This window comes from Enhydra lutris, unplaced genomic scaffold, assembly GCF_002288905.1.
Source record: "Enhydra lutris kenyoni isolate GAN:26980312 unplaced genomic scaffold, ASM228890v2 scaffoldscaffold17, whole genome shotgun sequence".
NCBI lineage: Eukaryota > Metazoa > Chordata > Mammalia > Carnivora > Mustelidae > Enhydra > Enhydra lutris.
This window is the reverse complement of record NW_019154101.1, coordinates 28271231-28293516: the sequence shown is the minus strand read 5'-3', so window position 1 is coordinate 28293516 and position 22286 is coordinate 28271231. Positions and strand designations below refer to the sequence as shown.

Sequence of the window (22286 nt, the reverse complement as noted above, 5' to 3'; positions counted from 1 at the left end):
CTGGATTGCTTTGCTGTAAAAAGCCAAAGAATCTCATCAGTCTGGGGCTGTGCATGCTTGGTTTCTGGCCTGGATTTGTCCGCCAGGCCTTGCAGAGAGAGAGGGAGGAAGAGAGAGAGAGAGAGAGAGAGAGAGAGGACAGACCTCATCCACCTAAAACAAAATCAGGCTGACACAGGAAAGATGGTTTATGCTTTGTTTAAAGGCAAGTGTCACGACTTTTGGAATAACAGTCGTGCTGAAAAACTGACACACTTTTCCTCCTGGTATGTCTTTGCATAAATTGTTCCCCTCGCTGCAGGAGTAACCGATACCATCTGTGAGCGTTCTGGGCTCGTCACTCTCCTGATTCCCTTTCAAGCTGCATGTTTCTCTTCTCTGCCTCTTTTCAAAGGTGTAGTTACACAAGAGTGTCCCCTGCCACCCCAACTCCCTACCCCCAGCTCTCGGCCAAACAATGGGTCTGAGCGCCTTCCCCAAGCCTTTTAACCCCTTGCTTCCAGCCCGGCATCTGAAGGCGAAAACAATCCTCGGAGCCCGGCCCTCCCACTGCCTGTGATAGGCTGCCTGAAATAGCAACAGCCCGTGTCACCGAAAAGGGCAAAGCCTTCGGAAATAGAAACAAAGTTGGTTACAAATCACACTGTGTTTTTTTTTTTTTTTTTTTCCCACCCTTCTTTAGCAGGCGACCATGGGGAAAGTGACCACTGCCGTCAGAGCGGGCAGCCCGGGTGGCTCGGGGCCGCGGGGGCGCCTGTAACTTCTACGCGACCATGGTACCTGTTGAAAACAGCGAGGGCCCTGGGCTGCTGAGCCCCGGGAGGAGAGCGGCCGAGACCGAGGGCAGCGGCGCAGCCAGCGGCAGCCTGCATCCTCCCTGGGCCAGAGGTAAAGCGAGGCACAGGCCGGCGGTACTCGGCTCTCGCTCGTGTGTGTGTGTGTGTGTGTGTGTGTGTGTGTGTGTGTACACACGTGAGCGGGCGAGGTGCGTGGAGAGAAGGGGACAGGATCCGGTGGGAGCAGGAATGACAAGGAGCTGTAGTGTGAAGATCCAGGTCCCACTCCTGGCGGGATGGGTCCATCGGTTGTGTTGGCGGAGTGTAGAACTCTTACATTTTGGGAAGACTGACCAGCCAGAGAGTCCCGTGTGTAAACACACACACGCACACACACGCACACACATTTTCATTTATTGGCCCAAATGGGCAATCTGTAACAAGTGGACATTTAGAAACCCCATGTTTTACATCAGTGTTTTCAGGAGGCTTCAGATAAGTATTAGTTACGTAATTAATGAACACAACTTTCTTTTTTACGTTCCCAGCCTCTGTTTGTTAAGAAGACTTTGTAATGAATTCAAGCCTGAAACCGCTGCTTGATTTGCTCCTGCTCTTTCCAACAGGCCTTTCAAACGGAGGTGCCTTTAATACTCTTTCCTTCTGAGGTGAAATCTGAAAAAGTTTTAATTCATTTCAGTGATCTTGGCTCTGCGGAATGCTGTTCTTCACCTCCACGTTGACAAATTCCCACAAACACGCTGCAAGCTCTTGGCTATCCTTTCCTACTCTTCCAGTTGGTTCCCAAAGAAATAGAAACCAATCATGATAGGAAATAGAATCAAACACAAATAATTCTCTCTCTAAGGTTTTCCTCAGCTCTTCTCCCTTTCACCATTCGATAGGTTTCCAAGCCAGAGATTGGAATTTCATGAGTAATCCAGAACACTAAACGATACAAAAGGCACATACCTTTCACCTTGCAATGGATCTATGAAGTTATGTTTACATCCTGGGTTTGTCTGATCTTGGATTTGAATCCACGACCCCTCTGTTGGAGGCGTGGATTGGGTCCTTGGCAATGAGAAGCTATTGGTCTTCCCTTCCCTGCTCCCTGCTCAGCTTTTCTCCTGCTTTCCCACTTCTGGTCAAGAATGAAGGTCTGGGGTCGTCCTTCAGGATGGCTGAGTCCCTCTCTGAAGCAGAGCTGCACCTTCCTCCACATGTGTTCTCTGGCTCATTAGTCTCAGAGCAGCCCAGGGAAGCTTGTATTTGAGGGTTCAGGGAAAGAATCGCAATGTTCTCTCTGAGTTCCTGAAAGATTGAGCTGCAGTGTTTGCTGAGGTAGCCAAATCAACAAAAGAGTTCACTAAATAGTCCTTGATAATGTCACAAAGAAGAAAAGAAACTTTGTCCTGAGGGGGCCTCGGCAGCAACAATTTAAAAAATGCACTATTTAATTTTGATACAGCTTTGAAAGCATGGTATATTCTTAATAGGTTAAATTGTGCAAGTGCACAAGTATCCTGAAACAAGGTCACAAGTATGTGTGTTTGGAAAGATTGAATATATTTACAAAACGAATTTAAAGTACAACTGTTTGTGTTCTAAAGAAATGAGAAGTGGATAAGTGGATAACCTTAAGTTATTTTTTAAATTTAATTCTAAATGAATCTTTGTTATATAGAAAAGGAAGCCGAAATGTTTCCCCCAAAACTTAAATAAATACAACTGATTTGTGCTATAGTTTACATTTAGATGAATACAAATATTTTAGTGTCACTTGTAAATTTTCCTAAGTTGTCTGACACATCTCTTGGTCCTCAAAGGCAATTATATGTCTACCGAATTCATAGTGCAGGCTCACTGTGTGGTTTGGGATGATACTTTAGTCTGTTTTATGAAGATGTTGAGGCGTCATACAATAATGCTTGCCAGATACCTCTTTTGACGTCTTTATATTTCAAACTTTCATAGTTTCATCCAGGAAATTCAGAGTATTTACATATGCTCAATAATGATCATTCTAATCCTACATTTGATGATTGAAGTTTTTGTATATTCCTAGATGGGAAAATTAAAGCACAAGGAGGAACTAGTCATACAACCCAGGGGAAGATAATTAAGTCATTCGAGAGACTGAAAAACAAATCAAAACAAAAATTCCCAAACTCCATGATTGCACATCCAAATGCTTTTCTGCCCAATGAAGAGTGTTAGCAGATCTTGTTTGGCCAACCCTCCTTGAGCTGGTGAGAATGCTTTGTTCCAATGACTAGAAGCTAATGAACTTAAATTCATTTTCAAGAAGTTATGACACAAAGTGCATATATTTTCAGTAAATTTTTACGTGTCTACAGACACGTTATAACTGACCTCATAGGAAGGGTTGAGCTCAATCCTGGTGCCGACCCCAACATACATGATATTAGAAAAGTGCAGTACCAGAACATCTCACACAAGAGAACGAAGATGTGCAGTTGGTTTGAGTTCATTCCGTGCTGGTGCACAACTGAGTGTGGTGTTTCTGGCTTGGGAGGCCGGATGCCTGCTCTTCCATCTCAGGAGATGGGTCTCCCAGGCTCTTCTAATTTCATGTTTCGAATGACTGGCTGAGGGGATGGTTTCCTTAAGGCCCCCTCTACCCCAGCAGCAACTGCCCCAATGTTCCGAAACCAAGAACAGTATTCATTGTATGAATGCAGGTTCTCAGCACGTTAGATCCTGCTGTCGAATGCACTGGAATTCAGGTCGCTAGAACTGGACTCACTGACCCAGCTGAAAGGGCTGGGCTCCATCCTCCTAAGACCCTTCTCAATCCAAAATGCCACAACCTGAGACATAAGAAATGCATACTTGGTCTGATCAGATGAGTGTCCGAAGGCAGTTTTCTCAGACTTGTTTAAACCTGTGAAACTCCTTTTGATAAAGGAGAAGCTGAATAGGTGATCGATATGTAAGAGAAGTCATCATGGCACTTCTCTAGAGAAAAGAGGGGAGGTAGAGAAAGGAAAAACTTGAGGCCGGTGGCTCCCTGCTCCCTTCCCATCCCTTGTATCCCCGAGCAGACTCCTGGGTGGGACCACATTAGCAAACCACAAGTCCATCACTTCTCTGCTCATGCAGGCCATGCTTAAAGAGGTCAGGGCATTCTTACTATGCTCCTACTGAGTCTTGGAGTCCCACGGTTAACCTAAACCAGGCCTCCTTGAATTCAGTCAGGCCTAGCTTTCTCAGGCTTCTTTAGGCAGCCCCATAAGAAGTATACTTTTTAGAGAGCTGAGGAGACTTTTAGAAGCAAGCTTATCCCCAGGGAAGAGTAAGTCAGACCAACCAGCTTGACCTCATAACAGAGCCTTGGTTGTGAGAGGAACAGTTCTAACAGTGAACCAGTCATTTTGGGAAGACCCAGGGCCTTAGCCATTACCATTCCTCCAGGCTTTCCATGTATCAAAGAGTGACAAAACCTCTGACAAAAATTATTGTGTTTTAAAAACACACATATTTAATAAGTTAATGGCTGATAACAACAAAAAGTTATTGTATGAAGCTTGATATTGCCAAGGGAATGCCGGGATTTATAGACGTGTGAATCTATGAGGGGCTGTAGATTCTTTTGTCTGAAAATAAGACCAGATTTAAAGATAATCACCTCTCTTTTCACTTCAGTCAACTTTTCTCTATGATTGTGCATAACACATCACTTGGAATTGACATCAAAAGTCTTAATTTGAGGCTTTTTGTGACTGTGAAGCTCCAGCAGGGGGCTTCTCCACGATCTAGAAAAAGAGAAGGCTCTAAACAAGCATGGCGGCACATTGTTTCACCACAAACTCTGGGTGGTGTGTCGCTCACACAGCAGGGCTCTTGTTTCCTCTGGAGATCACTGTGACCTAGAGAGGGCAGAGAGGTTGCCACTTGCCAAAGACTAGCTCCCAGGGGCCACTGCGCAGCAGACACGCATTGGTGGGAGTCGGCGGGTGGCAAGGTCTGACAGACACCAACAGAGCCTTTGTGCAATGTGGCTGACCTGGGGGGACTGAAATTAATCAGTAGGCACCAGTGTGCCCGAGCTGGTTTTACAGCTCTTGTCTGTTCCAATAGGTCAGTGCCCCTTTCCCAGCTGTTAAATATTTGTAATATCACCCTTCTTTCTGGTAGGACTGCTGTCAGGAGCCAAGGTCTCTGAGATCCCAGGAACAGGTCTAGTGGTAGCCCTTCACTTACCATGTTTGTGAATTTTCAATGGGGTACTTTTTAGTGGGCTGGATCTTCTATTAGCTGGTTAAACAAACAAACAAAAAAAAACAACCAATCCTGACAAAGAATGACTTCACCCTGGAGCTGCCTAAGGAAACTTCAACTGACATGTGGGAATCAAAGGTGATTTGGCCAATTTTAAAGTGTTATTTTTAGTTGCTGTAGATATGTGGGATTCTATTTTCCATTCAAAAATAGTTCTTGAATATGGTTTTGTAGGTAGCATTTTCTCAATAGTAAGAACCTAGGTAATACTTAGCCTAAGGTTGTGAAATGTTCTGAGAGCCTCCAGTGGCCCTCCATTAGTGTGCAGTTGGCTTTTGCCTCTAAGCATTGAAATGGCTCTTTACTCAGATTGGGTGGGAAAGCACCAGTTGTATGAGATTCTTAAAGATGCAGAGTTGGGGCTCCCTAGTTCTGTTTTCTTCTCATGCACAGTCTTCCCCAAGAAGATGAATTATTGAATAAAATAGGGGATGAAAGCCATGTAAAAAGACACCGAGTTTTTGTGGGGAGTAAGGGGGAAAGTCGACATAGACTTCTTCCCAAGGAGCTATTTGACCATACACCAAATAAAGATAATTTCTCATCCATCTTCCTTCAGAAAGTACCCAGTCTCTGTTAAAGGCAAAACTTGAAATCACCCCAGATATTTCCCAGCTGAAACTTTGAGTCAAATACATAATCTTTGTAGTAAATCATGAATTCATAGGGTTCTTTTCAATTTATGTTTGGTTTATTTTGGCTCATTGGTATCATTTTACCTCCTATGTCACAAGCACAGTCATTTATGCATTTGCTAAATGGCTATGCCTTGGTGATATACTAATTTTTCTATACAATTTAATAGAAGTAATAATAAGACTAAGATAAATGATCACATTATTTTATTTTTAGTAGCTTTTATTCTTTTTTGAACAATTGCTCACTTTATAGTGTTCTGCCAAAATATGAGGGAGAAAAATGCCATCCTTTGTTTGACTTTTAGGAGCATTTTTTTTTTCAAAGATTTTATTTATTTATTTGACAGACAGAGATCACAAGTAGGCAGAGAGGCAGACAGAAAGAGAGAGAGGGAGAGAAGCAGGTTTCCCGCTGAGCAGAGAGCCCGATGCGGGGCTCGATCCCAGGACCCTGGGATTATGACCTGAGCCGAAGGCAGAGGCTTTAACCCACTGAGCCATCCAGGCACCCCAGGAGTATTTTTTTCCTTGGAGTAAATTAAATGTAACTCACCTTTAAGCTGTTATCTGGTGCTTCCCCTGGAAGTAATTGTTCCTCAGAAACACTCATGACTCAGGTCTGCCTGGCACAATGAGAGTCTGGGGGCTGTTGGTTACATCCATATTATTTGCCTCAAAATGTTATGCTCCTGCCTGCACCTGCTTCCACACTTTGTGGAAGTCGGAGTTGGTAGCAATGTGCAGTGCTAATTTAGAAACCTGCCCGAAATGATATTTCAGCCTCAGATGTGCAGGGCTTTTACGAATGGAGAGAAAAGTTGTGATTAAGATCAATTTGTAAGGTGAGAGAGTATTCCCAAACTAACGAAATATTTCAATTCCACTGGGAAACAAAATTGTTGAAACCCCAAGGCAAAATTACGGGAAGAATTTTTCACGATGTAAGCCCAGTTATGTAGGTACTGCCAAAAACGAAGGAATTCAAGAATTTATGGAAAAGCATAACTGTTATGCTGGACTCAAGGCATCATTTTATTTCCTGCACTATCAGTAAGGGAGACTTTCAAAGTTTTACTTCCATGTTATGGCGATTTTACCCCATGGATTCAGACTAAACAAATCTTTATTGAACGATTATTGTGGGTCAAAGGCTTCTATTACTATTATTGCTTCTTATCTTTGCAACAACCTCAATGAGATAATATTATCCCCAGTTCACAGATAGGCAAACTGAGGCTAAGAGAATAACAGCAAACGTTACCATGCCCAACGCAGTTTTCATTCTCATGGATTCTCGTAACAACTTTATGAAGTAGGTGATGTTATTATCTACATCTTGGGAATGAGGACACAGAGGAACAGAAAGGTTAAGGGACATGTCACAAGCTAGCTGATAACTTGTCAGGCACTCTGACTCCTGACTGTACCTTCACCATTCGGCCCAGGCACCTTCTAGGGGGAAGAAAGGGATGCGCTCCAGAAAGCATGGGTAACGTGTGCCAGAGTCTCAGTATCCTAAGATCCAGTCCAGAGTTTTGCCCACCTGACCATTAATACCACCCAACACTGATGTCTCTAATTCCTGCTCTGTTCTGTGATCTGATCTGGGATTTGGGGTCTCTGTTACACTCATTTCAGAACTTTTTTTTTCTTTTTTATTATAGCTACTTCCTTAATTTTCCATGCAACATGTCTTTGGCTATAAGGTTATGAGTTTCTGGATAAAATATATATTCTGGTACCTATCGAAGTTCTGACTGCAGGTACTGTGAGCTTGGGCAACTCATGAGAAGTAGGAACTACGTCTTTCCTCTGTATTTCCATCAGGCGTCACAAGCACGTAGGACAAGGAAGCACCATCTTGAGCCATCAAATCCAGATATCAGGTAGGAAATCTCTCAGCGCAGTGCTCGCGGTGACCACCGTGCCGATCGCACTGTTTATCCAGATGAACCTCTCACCATCTGTGCCCAACACAGTGCCGGCCCAGGGTCCATCCTTCATCGTTACATGGGTAAATGAATTAAGTGTTTGTTCAGCTAAACTAAAGAACATTTTGCTTCAGCAAAACTAATTGAGCTGGATCCTTCAGAGTGAAAAAGGACACAGAAAACCTTATCCATGGTTACAGATTTTTCCAACTCATCAGAAAGATAAGAATCTAAGTAATTACAAGATGATTGCTTAGCCAATGTTGAGTCCACTAAAACTCAGACATGATGCTAGACCCTGGGTCCAGCGGTGAATAAGAGACAATCATGTGATGTAGATGCTTATTACCAACTGGTGGAGAGAGAAAAGAGATCGGGGAGCCCACGATGGAGAAGGTAGCTGGATGAATGATACTCTGCTAGGACCCAGGTGGGGGGCGGGGCGGGCAGCTCCACCAGCTTTTAATGGATTCTGGGAGATAGGAGAGCGAAGCTGAGTCAAGAAAGCATAACTGAGGTCAATGCATTTGCAAAGAGTATTAGAACCTTGTGCGCCAGTTCTCAGAAGAGAGAATGGCACATTCAGGGACCTACGGATATTTCTGTATGACGAGAGCACTGAGTTCATCCAGGGGCCAGAGGATGGCAGAGGAATCTGAAGATGTAAGCAGGGACCATATCAGGAAACCTTCGTGCTAAGCACCATGAGAGGAAGGATTCTTCGGAAGAGGCTCTATCAGTTTAGAGAAACCAAGCCAGTCTCTGCACGTGATCACAGCATTAGGGAGCCCTAGAGAGCCTCACCTGCATGTTGAAATCAGCTTCCTGGGGTCACCATTCTTTTAATATTTCAACAGACGAGCTCCAGCCCCTCTAAGGTTGGATCCACATGCCTCCTTGCTCCTTGCTCCCCGCCCCTCTCTGCCCATCCTCAAACTCACACTGTCTCCCTTAGGAGCCTTGTGGTCCTTCTGATCACTTTTTGTGCCAACTTCCTGCCTTTACTGATTGTTAACTTTCACCTTGTGCAGCGAGTCCTTTTCTCATGTCATTGCTCTGATCCACGTGTGGATCACCGCCCCTTTTCCTTTCTATTCTCAAATCCCATTCATAGGAGCTCTTCGTGGATTGCTGTAGGACAATAAATATTTGATGGGCCCATTAAAATTTTCTTGTCAAATCCACCGTAGGAAATTTCTTGTAAACTGACTTATGTAAAACACATATGCCTGTGACCCTGTTGTTTCCTTATGTGACCTTACAGCCCCCTCTCCCCCAAACCCGACAACATGTCTGTTCTTTTTCTTCCATTTTTCCTCTTTCTGGACATTCTTCTCCATTCTTTCTTGAACTCTCTTTCTCTTGCTCTCTCTGTTTCTCTCTGTCTGTCTGTCTGTCTCTCTCTCTTTCACACACACACATCAGAATTTGTCCTTTATATTACATGAAAACTCCTGACGTTTTTTTCTTCTCTCCCCTTCCCATAGTCCACCTGTGTATCATCGACGTGTCCCATGTGTTTTGCATCCATAGGGTTTACAATCTTATTTGTTTCTTCCCTTTGTATTTCCCTAATTTACAAATTTTAAATGCACTAAGGATTATTCGCTGCCATTTTCAAGTATGTAGACTCCTTTAACAACTCCTTCAACAACTTTAAATACTCACACCATAGTCTTTGAGGTTTTATATTTATTGATTTGAAAATATGGGCTGATGGAAACTTACTGTGAAATCAGGGGAACCTTGCATTTTTTTTTAATTTTTCATCATATCTACATACATCTGAAATCTTAAAGTTCAGGTACGTGTGTTATTATTTTTTTTCCAGCATTCACTAATCATTGATGGAATGAAGACCCTTTTTAAATATTTTATTAATCCTCCAAGGTCCCTAGCTCACCCCAGCTTGCACACATTGAGAGCCCCGCCCAGGAAACCTCAGAGGTCTCTAGGTAAGATTGTCTGCTGGTTTGTTTTCCTCATTCACCCCCCCACCCCAACTGTCTGTTAAAAACATCCATAAAAACATGGAAAAGATGGAAAGAGATGCAAAATCACAAAAGCATGAAAGCCAGATGTATTCATCAGTGAGTTAGGATTTAACCCTAAATAAGATGCAGGCATGGGCTTAATTCATAAAAGGCAGTGAAATTTTAGCGTTGCACAAACTCCCACAGGGCATCCCTAATTGAAAGAATTTTCAGGAACCAGCTAAAGGGCAGTCATCTCCACAGACCCCTGGAGCCGCGCTGGCAGAGGGTTCAAGTTTTGCTCCACAGCCTAATCTTCCCAGCCATCTTGTTACCGTTACTTCTCTTTCTCTCACAGGAACTACAGTTTCCAAGTTGTCCGCCGCTCCGGTGAGGTAGGAAGGACAGCGGCTTATTGGATTCAGGGACATGAAATCAGTGTTAAGAAGGGACAAAGCCCGGATGAGCCACTGGAATGGTGCCTTCCAGAAGTTGTAGTTTGGCAGGTACTTGTTTTGACAGGCGAAGGACTACGGGCCCCTTTAAACCAAGCAGGAATGATACCTCTTATTCCTAGTCAGGGGCCCAAAAACTGGAAGCAAAAAAAATTCCTTCCTCAATCCAATGGAGTCACACCAGAAAAATAACTAACAGACATCAGACATTTGGCTAGCAGCTACAATGTAGTTTTGAATGTTGGTGAGGTCCAGAGTTGACAGCCAAGAAAGAGTTCTTGAGACGTCTTTGGTGCAAAAAGGTGGTTTTATTAAAGCATGGGGACAGGACCTGGGGGCAGAAAGAGCTGCTGCATCTGGGTCATGAGAGGTGACCGATTGTATACTTGGGAGTTGGGGGATGCAAAGAAAAGGGAGGTTTTCTAAAGAACTTTTGTATGCTGAAGATGACCTACAAGACACTGGAGGCCTTACCATTGTCAATTTAAGCATTAACTTGAAGATAGTTAGGAGTTTCCTTCTGGAAGTTAGGTTATGGATAAGAATACAGTTTTCTTGTAAATCACTAAGACACTTGGTAAACTGATAGAGGCTCCTGTCTTTTTTGGACTGTGATCTTTAGTAGTTAACCATTTGGATTTTTTTTTTTCCTTCCTTCCCTTAGTTTTAGGGCAGCCAGGAGTGTCTGAGGAATATCACACAGATCCCATCTGGGGCCATGGGGTGTCAGCTCGTGCTTTGCCCTCAGCTGGCCTTCTGCTCCCTCATCAACATTGCGCCTCCTGGCCTAGCTAAGAGGGAACTAGTGGCTAGAATGAGGTGTGTCAGACACTAAAAAGCCAACAGCTGCTCTCACTCCCTTCTCATTTTCGGCCTTTCCTAGCTGCGGAACTAAAATATTCCAACGCTTGTGTCTCAGTCTTTCTTGCCAAGATGGACCATGGAACCCATTGGTTCTGGTCAATGAGACATTTGGGTGAGTCTTCAGTTGGGTCTGAAAATGAAGCTGCCAAAGACAGATTAGAGAGAAAAGCATCCAAATGTATTTAATGTAGGTTCTGCACGTCATGGGAATCTCCACTAGGAAATAAAGACTGTAAGAAATGGCTAAGTGTGTGTACGCTCGGTCTGATGATGAGTGGACAGGCATGGAGTAACATGGCAGGTCAAGCTGTATGAGGTTAAGCATAGGAAGCTAGGGGAGGCTTGGCAAGGCCTGTTTGTTCAGATTCTTCGTGGCCGCTCTGTGTCTTCAAAGATAAGATTGCTCCCTTCCTCTGGGTGTAGGGAGGGCATCTCTCATGTGAGGGTTTGCTACCTGCTTCCAGGGAGAAGGGCAGGGGGAAGGTCAGAGGGACCCTCCTGCTTCTGTTATTTTCTCAAACTCCTTCAGATTAAAATACTCAATAAGCCAAGGTACCACATTTTAGAGGTAGCATATCCTGAAATCCATCATCTTCCGCGGTGCTTCTAGATAGTTTCGGCCCTGATAAAAGCAAAAAGGCCTTGCCCCACGCCTTCTTCCATTGTCACCTGCCTTTACCTTTGGCTTTTTATGTGTGGAGCTGCGGCAGCCACCTTGCACATATGGTGGCAAATTGGGGACAAAAGCCAATCCTCTGAGGAGGCAGGAACAGAAGGATGGATAGAGTGTGAATCCTTGGAAACACCAAACTCAACTTGGTCTTCTCGCTAATTAAACAGTAAATGCCATAATGTTTTTAATCCTTGTTTTTTAGGTTTTGGTTTCTCACAGTCAAAAATATCATAACTGATCTGGGGGCTGGGTAAAGAGAAGGCAGCAAATCTGGCCATTGGCAAGTCCATTTTAAAAACAAAGGCAAGGAAGGGATGCATTTTGAGATTTCTTTTTTAAGGGACCATTCGTAAGTTTTGAAAAGCATCTGATTTCTGTTCTCTGTAATTTTGTAAAAGTGGACTCTGAAAAAAGAGATTAGGACAATGTCTGACAATGAGAATAAGTTGAGGTGATGACAGGGCTGAGGTTGGAGGTGCAGACAGACCCGTCTGAAACTGTAACGAGTGTGAGGACAAGAAAGCCGCAGGCATAGAATTATCTGGAATCTGTGACATGGAGGATAAATGGGAGATACTTCTCTAGGTGTACATAGAGAGCACAAGAAGACGGAGACCGGAAATAAGATGAATATATATAACGAACACCTACATAATTATCACTAAACAAATAAGGGGAAAACCCTGAACACTAGAAGTCTTTTCTCAGGAAAAATACTCAAGTAGTAGCAGCAGAATTTGGAAGAAGCAAGAGCCCAGACTTATCCTGGTGAAAGTCGCAGCCTGAAGGAGGGAAAGAGGGGAAGAATCAGAGGAAAACGAGTGGAAGGAAAGAAAGAAAAGAAGGAAAGTCCTACATGTCATCAGCAGAGGAGGACAGTTAACGGGAGCAAGAGCCAGGGACAGGCGAATAAGCCCACGTAAGCAGATTCCCCTCTGTGCACCTGTGCAGGCCACAGAAGTCGGGAGAAGATTGGTTTCAGGAAAGTGTGTCCGTACAAGTCCTACTGAATCAAACCTGAGATTTGAAAAATGAAAAAGAAAGCAAAGTTCCTATCCTTTTGTTTTAGAAAGGTCAGACCCTAGCAGGTGTAGAGGGAGGCCAAATTTTCCACTGGGCTGAGTTTCAGTATGCTAAAGAGGATTAGGGGGCCGAGGAGGGGGAGAGGGGTTAGAAGAAGGCTAGAGCCCAGTGTTTGCCATCACAGGGGGGCCCACACGTGGTCTGGGGCTGAGAGGCAGCATCTGGGACCTTTGGCCGCTGGTGGAACCAGCTCAGCTCTCATGGGTCTGCGGGAGCTCTCTGGTTAAGCCAGTGTTCCTCCATGCGACATCCAGTAAGCCTAACGAGCTCTCGTGTCAGGCCCTGTGTGGGTCCCTTGAGGGTGATACTCCTACTCTCAAGGCGCTCCGGATCCAAAGTGACTGGCATAACTGAATAAAATGCAGGGTTCTGTGAGGCCACGGGAGGAAAGGCAAGGGAGAGGAGAGAGAGCAATGCTAACCAAAGAGAGGCTGTCTGGAAAGGTTTTGTAGAGAAGGGGAATTTCAGACTGTATCTTCAGAGATGACTCAGATCTCCCTAAGCTCCGAAGTTAGGGGAGAGACATGCCCTGAGGGGGAGCAGCTCCAAGAGAAGCACAAGCCCGGGAATGTGCATGGCATTTTCCAGAAACAGCAAGTGGTGGGGATGGGCTGAAGAGCTGGTGCCTGGAGACCGCTGTGGGGCCTGCAAAGCTGAGTCCCAGATGGGGCTGCCGCACACAGTCTGAACATCTAGAGAACAAGGCCGTGCACAGGGCTGCCATTTCATAACACAGAAATATATGAGTGATAATGAAACAATTTATGGTCTCTACCAGGGTGCTGTATTAACAGGCTAATAATAGTGCTGAAAGCTTTATAGAAATGCTAATGCTGTGCTGCTCAGACGCTAAGTATTTGTGTAAATACAGAGTTGTATATGCTCACTGTTCCAGAATATTACGCATTCATCTTTTAGTCTACTGACAGGAACTTGGGAGGAGAGGACCAAGGATCCATATTCTGGAGTGCTGTTATCATTCATTCTTTTATTCAGTCACTCAAGGAACATTCGTTGAGTATTTATTTACCTTGTGCCAAAGACCAGAGATGAGAATACAGAGATAAAGAAAGCTGAGTTCTTGCTTTAAGGACTTTCGGTTGAACAGAAGACAAATGAATAAATAAATGAGCACCTTGAATGACAGGCACCCTAGAAACACATTCTTTGGGCAGGAGGAGCACCGAGGGCTTAAGGTGAGGCTGCAGAATAAGGCAGAGCTGGGTGGCTTTACTGGGAGAGATGGCACTTGAGATGACTCTTGGAAGAAGAGTTGGGATGAAAGATACTCAGAAGGAGTGGAGAAAGGGGGAAACCACATCTGCAAGGCCATTTGGGGGCCACTGCAAGTTTTTCTTGAGCAAACCATGAAGTAGGGGGTCTTCTCCATTTCTGAGACCTTGGCACGGGGCCAAGTGGTCTAATCCCTTGGCTGCCTGCCAGAAGGATCTGCGCGCACACGCTCTGCCGGGTGTGGTAGGGCTTGGTGAGCGGGCAAGTGTTCACTGTGTGTCCATTATGCACATAGGCTATAGTCGGCATACAGGGAAGAAAGGAAAGCAGACAGCCGGCAGCAACTCAAATATTATGGAAAACTGAGTGTCTCGTGCATGAGCCAGTTAGAGCGTGGCTTCCTGTGAATCACCGTGAACAGCAGACAATGCAGCCTTTGTGACCTTGCTAAGGCTGAGGAGGCTCCTGCCCTCTGTGTCTTCCGTGTGGGTCTCGGGCCTTCGTGTGAGGCACCTTGCTCGTGAGTGCCTCTCTCGTGAGCGGTTTTACCTTCTTACCTTGTTATAGCATCCTCATGACACCAAAAGGCACACCGCTGGTCTTCCAGCAAAGCAGCCAGACGCAGGGGGAGGCACGAGCCAAGGGACGGCAAGTGCCACTTGCACATGGTTTCTGTGATGTCTGAAAAAGACAGAGACGTCTCTGTGGCCCTTTTGGGGAAAATGAATGTGAAGAAACGGCCCCTGTGAAGCAAAACCGAAGGAGATGCTCAATATCACCAAAACGTGAAGTGCAAAGTGTTTGACTTCATGGCTGGATGTTCTTTGAAAAGACATTCATTGGAATCCCTTGTCCTGCCCTCTCCTTTAGCTCTGGCTGCTTTTTCTGGGCACAGCGAGCTGCCTAAACTCTCCCATCAGTGTTTAGGCAAACATAAAGCCCACCTTCCTGCCACATGTTCTTTCATTGTTCGTGCCCAGATCTCTTGGAAAAGCTGTTTCTGCTTTCTGATGCCCATAGGATAAGGCCTTGCTTTTATTACCATCAACCAAAAGTAGGCAGGGAAAGAAGCCCACTTTTTATGTTTCTCTTCATTGTCTTTATATGATCAAATAACTCCAGGAAATTGTCCTGTGGTGGAAGTCCCACAGTGGCACAGGGCCACAATCCCAGGAGCATTAGGCACTAACCTTCTACAGGCTGCTGGAATTCAAAATCCCAAATGGGCGTCGTGAAACTTGTACAGGAACATCAACAGTACTAACTAGCAGTATCGAGATGAGTGGAAGTTGTTTTGGTCGGTATCCCTTAAAGCATATCACAAGGAAGACAAACCCCTCAAATAAGATGCAGACAGTGAAGACCTTAGCCTAATTCTGTGGCATATAACCCATGTTGGTAGGCCTCTTGTGTGGGAATAAGGCCACAGAATGTCTTAGTGTACATTTTTAGGCTTTTAAAGGCCAACTCCCTAGATAGATGATACGTAGATCAATCGATCGATCGATCCATAGATAATGTGTTATGTAAAATTATTTTAGAACTTGTAATTTTATAAAAATAATTTTTAGTAATTCATATAGAAATAATTTTGTTATATTTTGAAGAATTTTATTATCATATTTTTAAAACTCTTAGCTGCTGGGTCTCCAGAGGGACATTGACAAACCAGGATGGGTTCCAGACCCTTTGCACACATCCCAGTTCGTCGGTGTCCCATAAACACTGACAGAAAGAACAAGGCATATGAACCTGAGTCCAGAAAATGGACAAAGAAACAGGGTCTCTCCCCTGTCAGGAGCATTTCCCCCACAACACAAGAAGCAGGCTTGTGACTTGCTCCACGCCTCACACCCACTCCTCCTCAATTCACTACCTCAGACTCTGTCTGAAGTAGAATGATAGAGCACCAAAGGAAGGGACTCTCAATGGGTCTTTCTTTTGGTAGGGAAACCCTATTTCCCACCCAGCAAAGGGGGAAAACTAGGAAGGGAAAGGAGAAGGGCAGAGTGGCAAGGACAGTCTTCTGCTATTCAAGTGGCTCCGGCATCTGTTCTGCCATGTCCTTGACTCAGTATCCCCATGCTGGCCTGTGTCACTCAAAATCCCCTTCTGGGTTGCCTCCCTCGATCTAACTTTTAAGTGTTTCATTCTCCAGTGTTACTTATTTCTTTAATCTGAATATCGGTGACCAATTGCCCGAACACATAGAAGCTAATCAATATGGCAAACAGAGATAAAATGAATGACAAGTAGAGATATGAAGTAATATGATATTCTTATCCAAATGTGAGAATTTGACCTGATTCTCCTTGTGGTAGAGAAATATGTTGTTCTAGCACAAATTTTGGTGTGTGTGTCTACGTGTGTTTGTGTATAGTGAAATATGAGGATATTAGGACCACAGCGGGGAAAATATGTGGAAATTTAGGACATGAATGAACCTGTAAGAGAGTACTTTTAAGTCATTTTACAAGTAAAGATTAAAGCAGTGCATAATAAATGATAGATAAAAGAGATATCACCAGAATGTTAAATTTCTTGGGGGGCAACTACTAACTACATCTGGTTTCTTTCGTTGCTACAGATATGCCTCCCAGTACCTAGGAAAATGTCTGCTGTGTACTGGTACTAAATATTTGTTTTCTGATTCGCTAGATAAACCACTGATTTAATTTTCATTTAATGGTTTGTGTTCACTATGCTCATGAATTCAATTCTATATTATTGTGGATTCTTGCATTTTTATTTGTTCCTCCCTCTAAATAGTCAATCTTTTTTAGATTATTTTTTTGAAGTCACCTATGTCCCAGGATCCTGGAAATGTAAAATGCGTTGGATATTTCTTATGGAAGGAAATTCAGACCAACTTTATTTGACCAGCTCCTTTTTCTAACCCCCTACAATGGCAGGGTTAAATGGCCCTTGCTCAGCCTATGATAAAAATGTACCCGCATACATGTCTAGTCCAGTCTATACACATCTCAGGTCTTTTCTTCTCCAGCTCCCTTGCTGTTTTCTCCTCTTGTAAATGTTGGCATTCCCTAGGTCCCAGTCGTAGCCCTGCTTCTCCTGCTCCTCTGTTTATTCTCTCTAAGTGATCTCATTCATTCCCATGATTTTAAATCCCAGATGCATGCTGCGGAATCCCAAATACATGTCTCCAGCCTTGACTTTTAAATTCCAAATCTGTATATTAGTATGAATTGACATTTTAAAAAAGATTTTATTTATTTATTTGACAGAGAGATAGAGAACACAAGCAGGGAGAGGGAGAGGGTGAAGCAGGCTCTCCGCTGAGCAGAGAGCCTGATGTGGGACTCAATCCCAGGACTCTGGGATCATGACCTAAGCCGAAGGCAGCTGCTTAACTGACTAACCCACCCAGGCACCCTGAAGTGACATTTTTAACTGAAGGTCTTATAGATAAAACAACTAAAACATTTCAGTAAATCTAAAACAGAGATCTTCTGATTTCTACTCCTTCTTTTACCCCCACTTGTAACCAGTTCTCTTCTCAGTCTTCCTTTGCTCAGTATATTTCCCTGAACAATATATAGGCCTGTACACAGGGTATTGAACATTGTAAAATCACCCAGCCAACAGTTCAAACCATGGAGGCGTCTTAGGTTCAGACCCACCTCTTCACCTTCTAACTCCAATTCATGAACAAGTGTAGTCATTTTTACCTCCAAATTCCCTTGAATCTGTCTACTTGTCTCCAGGTCTACTCTGAACATCCAAGTCTAAGCTACCATCATCTCTTGTTAACTCTAAGGCAACATATTACTCTTTGTTATCAGTCTTGCTCCTGGAAGAACGAGTCTGCAACCAGCAGCAAGAAACTCTGAAGTCAATGCCCCATACTGCTCAGTGTGCATCAACCCCTCTATCACTTGGAAAACCATAAAAAGTTGTCACTGTGACTTGCAGGACCCTGACTGAAGCATCCCCTCTGTACCTCTCCAAATTTAGTGGATCCTATTTACCTCTCTAAGCTGCTGTGCCCCACATATGATGTACTGGCTGTCCAACAGTTCCAGAAACATGCTTTCCTGTGTTACACCTTGCAAACTATTGTTTCCTGTTGCTGCAATGCTCTTCAGTTGGTTAGTTTTTGTTTCATTTTGTTTCTTTCTTCACAAGTTACAAATATATAACAGACATCCACATACCTCTTTCTGAAAATTAATGACTATTTACCTTTTGCTATTTTCCCTCAGTTTTTAACATTAAATTATAAAACAATATGAAGTCCCTTTTGCTCTTCTTCCCCCCAAGTTCCATTCCCCTGCCTCCTTATTCAGAACAAGTAATGGGTGCTATTAGTTGCCTCCCTTGCATCCATTTCTTTCTTCTTTCTGGTGCAACTTTAACTTTGTTAAGGCACACACGCACACACCCACGACCAATATCCTCATATGTTTTAGCAAGAGCCAACTGTGGTCGGATGTGGCCAAGGAGATATGAGGTCAGGTTTCCTGGTGCTTCATTTTCCCCCAGGTTCCACCAGGGGACACCTGTAGCACTTCTTGAGGCTCCTACCCTCTCTACTCTGTCCTCCGTTAGAGGACAGCCTGCAGCAGGACCTGAGGAATTGGGCTGTCTGAATTTCTGATCCAACGCCAAAGCAGGAAATAAACGGTGTTCTTGTTTGCTCAGTCTTCATCATCTGTCATCTGCTTATCTTGCATAGCTCTCTGCTAGTAACTAAAAACAGCATCAGCAACACGAATAGAAGGAAGTGACTTCCTAAATGTATCCCCTCTCCTCCCAAAAATGAAAGAAAAGGATTTTTCTTTTTACATCTGATCATTTTTGTTAAGATATTATTTTATTATAACATATTTTAATACATTCCTAATATATTTATTATTTTATTATTATATATTTATTATTTTAATATACGTTAATATATTTATCTTATTTTTTTATATATATTTATGTGTGTGCTTCTACTCAGTGCTCCGAGAAACTTCCTTATATAAGGTTAAGTCTCCATTCAGACGTAAAGTGTTTAAAATAACAGTGCAGAACTGACCTCTCTGTCTCTCCTCTCTGCCTGTAGGTTGCGGCATGTTTACTCTCCTGTCATCTGCCACAGCTGCTGTCAGTGGCCTCCTGGTGGGTTATGAACTTGGGCTCATCTCTGGGGCCCTTCTTCAGATAAGAACCTTATTAGCCCTAACCTGCCATGAGCAGGAAATGGTTGTGAGCTCCCTCCTCATCGGGGCCTTTCTGGCTTCCCTCACTGGAGGGGTCCTGATTGACAGGTCTGGAAGAAAGGCTGCCATCATCTTGTCATCCTGCCTCCTTGGCCTCGGAAGCCTAGTCTTGATCCTGAGTTTATCTTACACAGTTCTCATAGTAGGCCGCATTGCTATAGGGGTTTCCATTTCGCTCTCTTCAATTGCCACGTGTGTTTACATCGCAGAGATCGCTCCACAACACAGAAGAGGTTTTCTTGTGTCCCTGAATGAGCTGATGATTGTCACTGGCATACTTTTCGCCTACATTTCAAATTACGTGTTTGCCAGTGTTACCCATGGATGGAAATACATGTTTGGCCTTGTTATTCCCTTGGGAGTTTTGCAGGCAATTGCAATGTATTTTCTTCCTCCAAGTCCCCGGTTTCTGGTGATGAAAGGACACGAGGAAGCTGCTAGCAAGGTTCTCAGAAAGTTGAGAGGCATCTCAGATACAACGGAGGAACTCGCTGTAATAAAATCGTCCCTGAAAGATGAGTATCAGTATAGTTTTGGGGATCTGTTTCGATCAAAGGACAACATGAGGACCCGGATAATGATAGGCCTGACACTGGTATTTTTTGTGCAAGTCACTGGTCAGCCAAACATACTATTCTATGCATCAACTGTTTTGAAGTCTGTTGGGTTCCAAAGCAATGAGGCAGCCAGTCTTGCCTCCACGGGGGTTGGAGTTGTCAAGGTCATCAGCACCATCCCTGCCACTGTCCTTGTAGACCACGTTGGGAGCAAAACCTTCCTCTGTATCGGCTCCTCTGTGATGGCAGCTTCATTGGTGACCATGGGCATCGTGAATCTCAACATCCCCATGAACTTCACCCGTATCTGTAGAAGCCATAGCCCTATCAACAAGTCCCTGGATGAGTCTGTGTTTTATGGGCCAGGAAATCTGTCAACCCGTGATGACACTCTTAGAGAACTCTTTAAGGGGATGACTGCCCACACCAGAAACTCCCTAATGCCCACGAAAAATGATGTGGATAAGAGAGGGGTGACGACCTTTCCAAGTGCTGGACTGAGCCAAGCTGAATACCAGACAGTCACAGACCCTGCGGACGTCCCAGCTTTCTTGAAATGGCTTTCCTTAGCCAGCTTGCTTGTTTATGTTGCTGCTTTTTCAATTGGTCTAGGACCAAGTAAGTATTTTATTTTTTTATTCCTTCCTTCTTTGCCCTTATGAATGTTAACAGATTGCTTTTGACCATCAGAGCGTCTTACGGCTATGGTACATTTTACATAAAACTACTAGAAGTAAGATGGGGATAATACTGGCCACCTGATGTTTCTACTAATGTGGAAAGTATGCTTGGCTCATACCTCCTTTGTGAAATGTGCAGGGCTGGTATTCCACAGAAAGATTAGTTTTCCATTATCTGTCACATGAGGATAATTTAAGAGCGATTGATTGGAGTAAACCAGACCTCGAAAGATACATATTGCCCAAGAGAATACATTGTTTTATGAAAGCAGTTTACTGGGATAACATTTTCTTCTGTATCATTCCTGAGTTCTTTATAAATGGAAGAAAAAAAATCAATCATTCTGATTTTCTTAAAGGCATACTCCGGGAGGCATTCAGTAAAGAATGAAGAACTGGAAACAATGAGTTGGGAAGGAGGGTGGATTATTCCTTTAAGTACCATGTGTTTTATCACCAGAGTAACCTCCCTGAGCACTTTACTCATTAAGTAGGAGAATGGGAGTCAAGGTACTCCCATTCAATACAATATAAACAATTTACAGGGAGATAGCTCCATGATCGTCTTATTTTATGCAGCCAGTCTACTCCAAGGAAGATGTTTAAACACTTCTTTTGCACAAACTCTCTAGAGTTTTCTAGAACAGATTGTTGGAGTTCCTTGTCTTGCAGTGTCTTACCCAGTCTAAAACTCTCTTTAGCGAAGTAAAGTGCACCTCTTACACCTTGCTTTTATTCTCTCAGACTTCTCTCCCCTTCTCCTTTTCTTCCTTCCTCTCTCACACAAAGTCTTGTTGTTTACGAGGATCAAGGACCAAACGAATGTGCTCAAATAGAAGGAAGTAGTGGAGCTTGGGAGCATGAAAAGACATAGGTTATGCTGAAGGAGAAGGAATCTCATGGACAAATTTTGGTTTCTGGTGTCAGTGTTTCCAGAAAGAAAGTCACTTTAGGGCTTGCTCTGGTGATCTATGGTTAAGTCATTAACTCTTCATTCAGGTGATATGTATCAAATGGCTATTTTTTCCCAAGAACAAAGAACCATGCCAGATGTTAGGGAAATAGTAATGAACAAGACAGACACTGTCCCTGTCTTCAAGGAGATTACTCCTAACTTCACTGAGCTATATTCCCCCTGTCTGCTGCTTTCTGGTCAGTGACTGGTGGGTTTGGCCTGCTTAATCTCAGGTAATGAATAACTAGATTTGCACAGGGTGGATCCAGCCTCTCCTGCAGCTCTGTTTCCTCACCGTGCGGTGGGCTGTAAGTGAGATCAGCCTCTGGATATTGACTCTTTCAAATTCCAGAATGAGAGAAGGAATCTCATTGACTCTGCTCTTTGCCATGCAGAGTCATAATTGGTTGTTCAGGGACACCTCTAAGCCACATGGTCCAAACTATGGATGACCAGAGCTGGCCCTTCCTCTGGCATTAAGAGTAGACGAGTCTGCTTACGAGACCTGTACATGGACTGATAGAGTAAATACTACAATACCATCAGCTTCTGATCTCTCTGACTTGTTTCTGAACCTTGGCCCACCTTGTTAGGACTTAACAAAGATAAATATTATTAATGAACAGTTTCCTAGAAACAGGTTTCTACTATATTTCAGGATTTAGTTATCTTGGGTGTGTACCTGGGAGACATTTGTCTTAATCAGTTTGGGTTGCTATAACAAATCACCAAAGGCCATGGCTTAGACAACAAAGATTTATTTCTCACAGTCTAGAGGCTGGCAAGTCCAAAATCAAGGTGCTGGCAGATTTGGTTTTTGGTGAGGGCCCCCCTCCTGGTTTGTAGATGGCCATCACTTTCTTGGTGTGTCCTCATATGGCAGAGGGATGGAGAGAGAGACCTAGCTAGCTTTATTATGTCTCTTCTCATAAGGCATT

At 43.8% G+C, this 22286-nt stretch overlaps 1 protein-coding gene across 1 annotated transcript in view; it reads left to right on the top strand.

Annotated features, from left to right (window-relative positions):
• The first annotated feature begins 773 nt into the window (after nucleotides 1-773).
• LOC111147691 (solute carrier family 2 member 12) overlaps nucleotides 774-22286 on the top strand; it is a 52666-nt gene continuing 31153 nt past the window's right edge. The window contains exons 1-2 of the mRNA XM_022503916.1: nucleotides 774-888; nucleotides 19000-20331. Of these exons, the coding sequence (XP_022359624.1) occupies nucleotides 774-888; nucleotides 19000-20331 (1447 nt within the window). The remainder of the gene's footprint in view (nucleotides 889-18999; nucleotides 20332-22286) is intronic.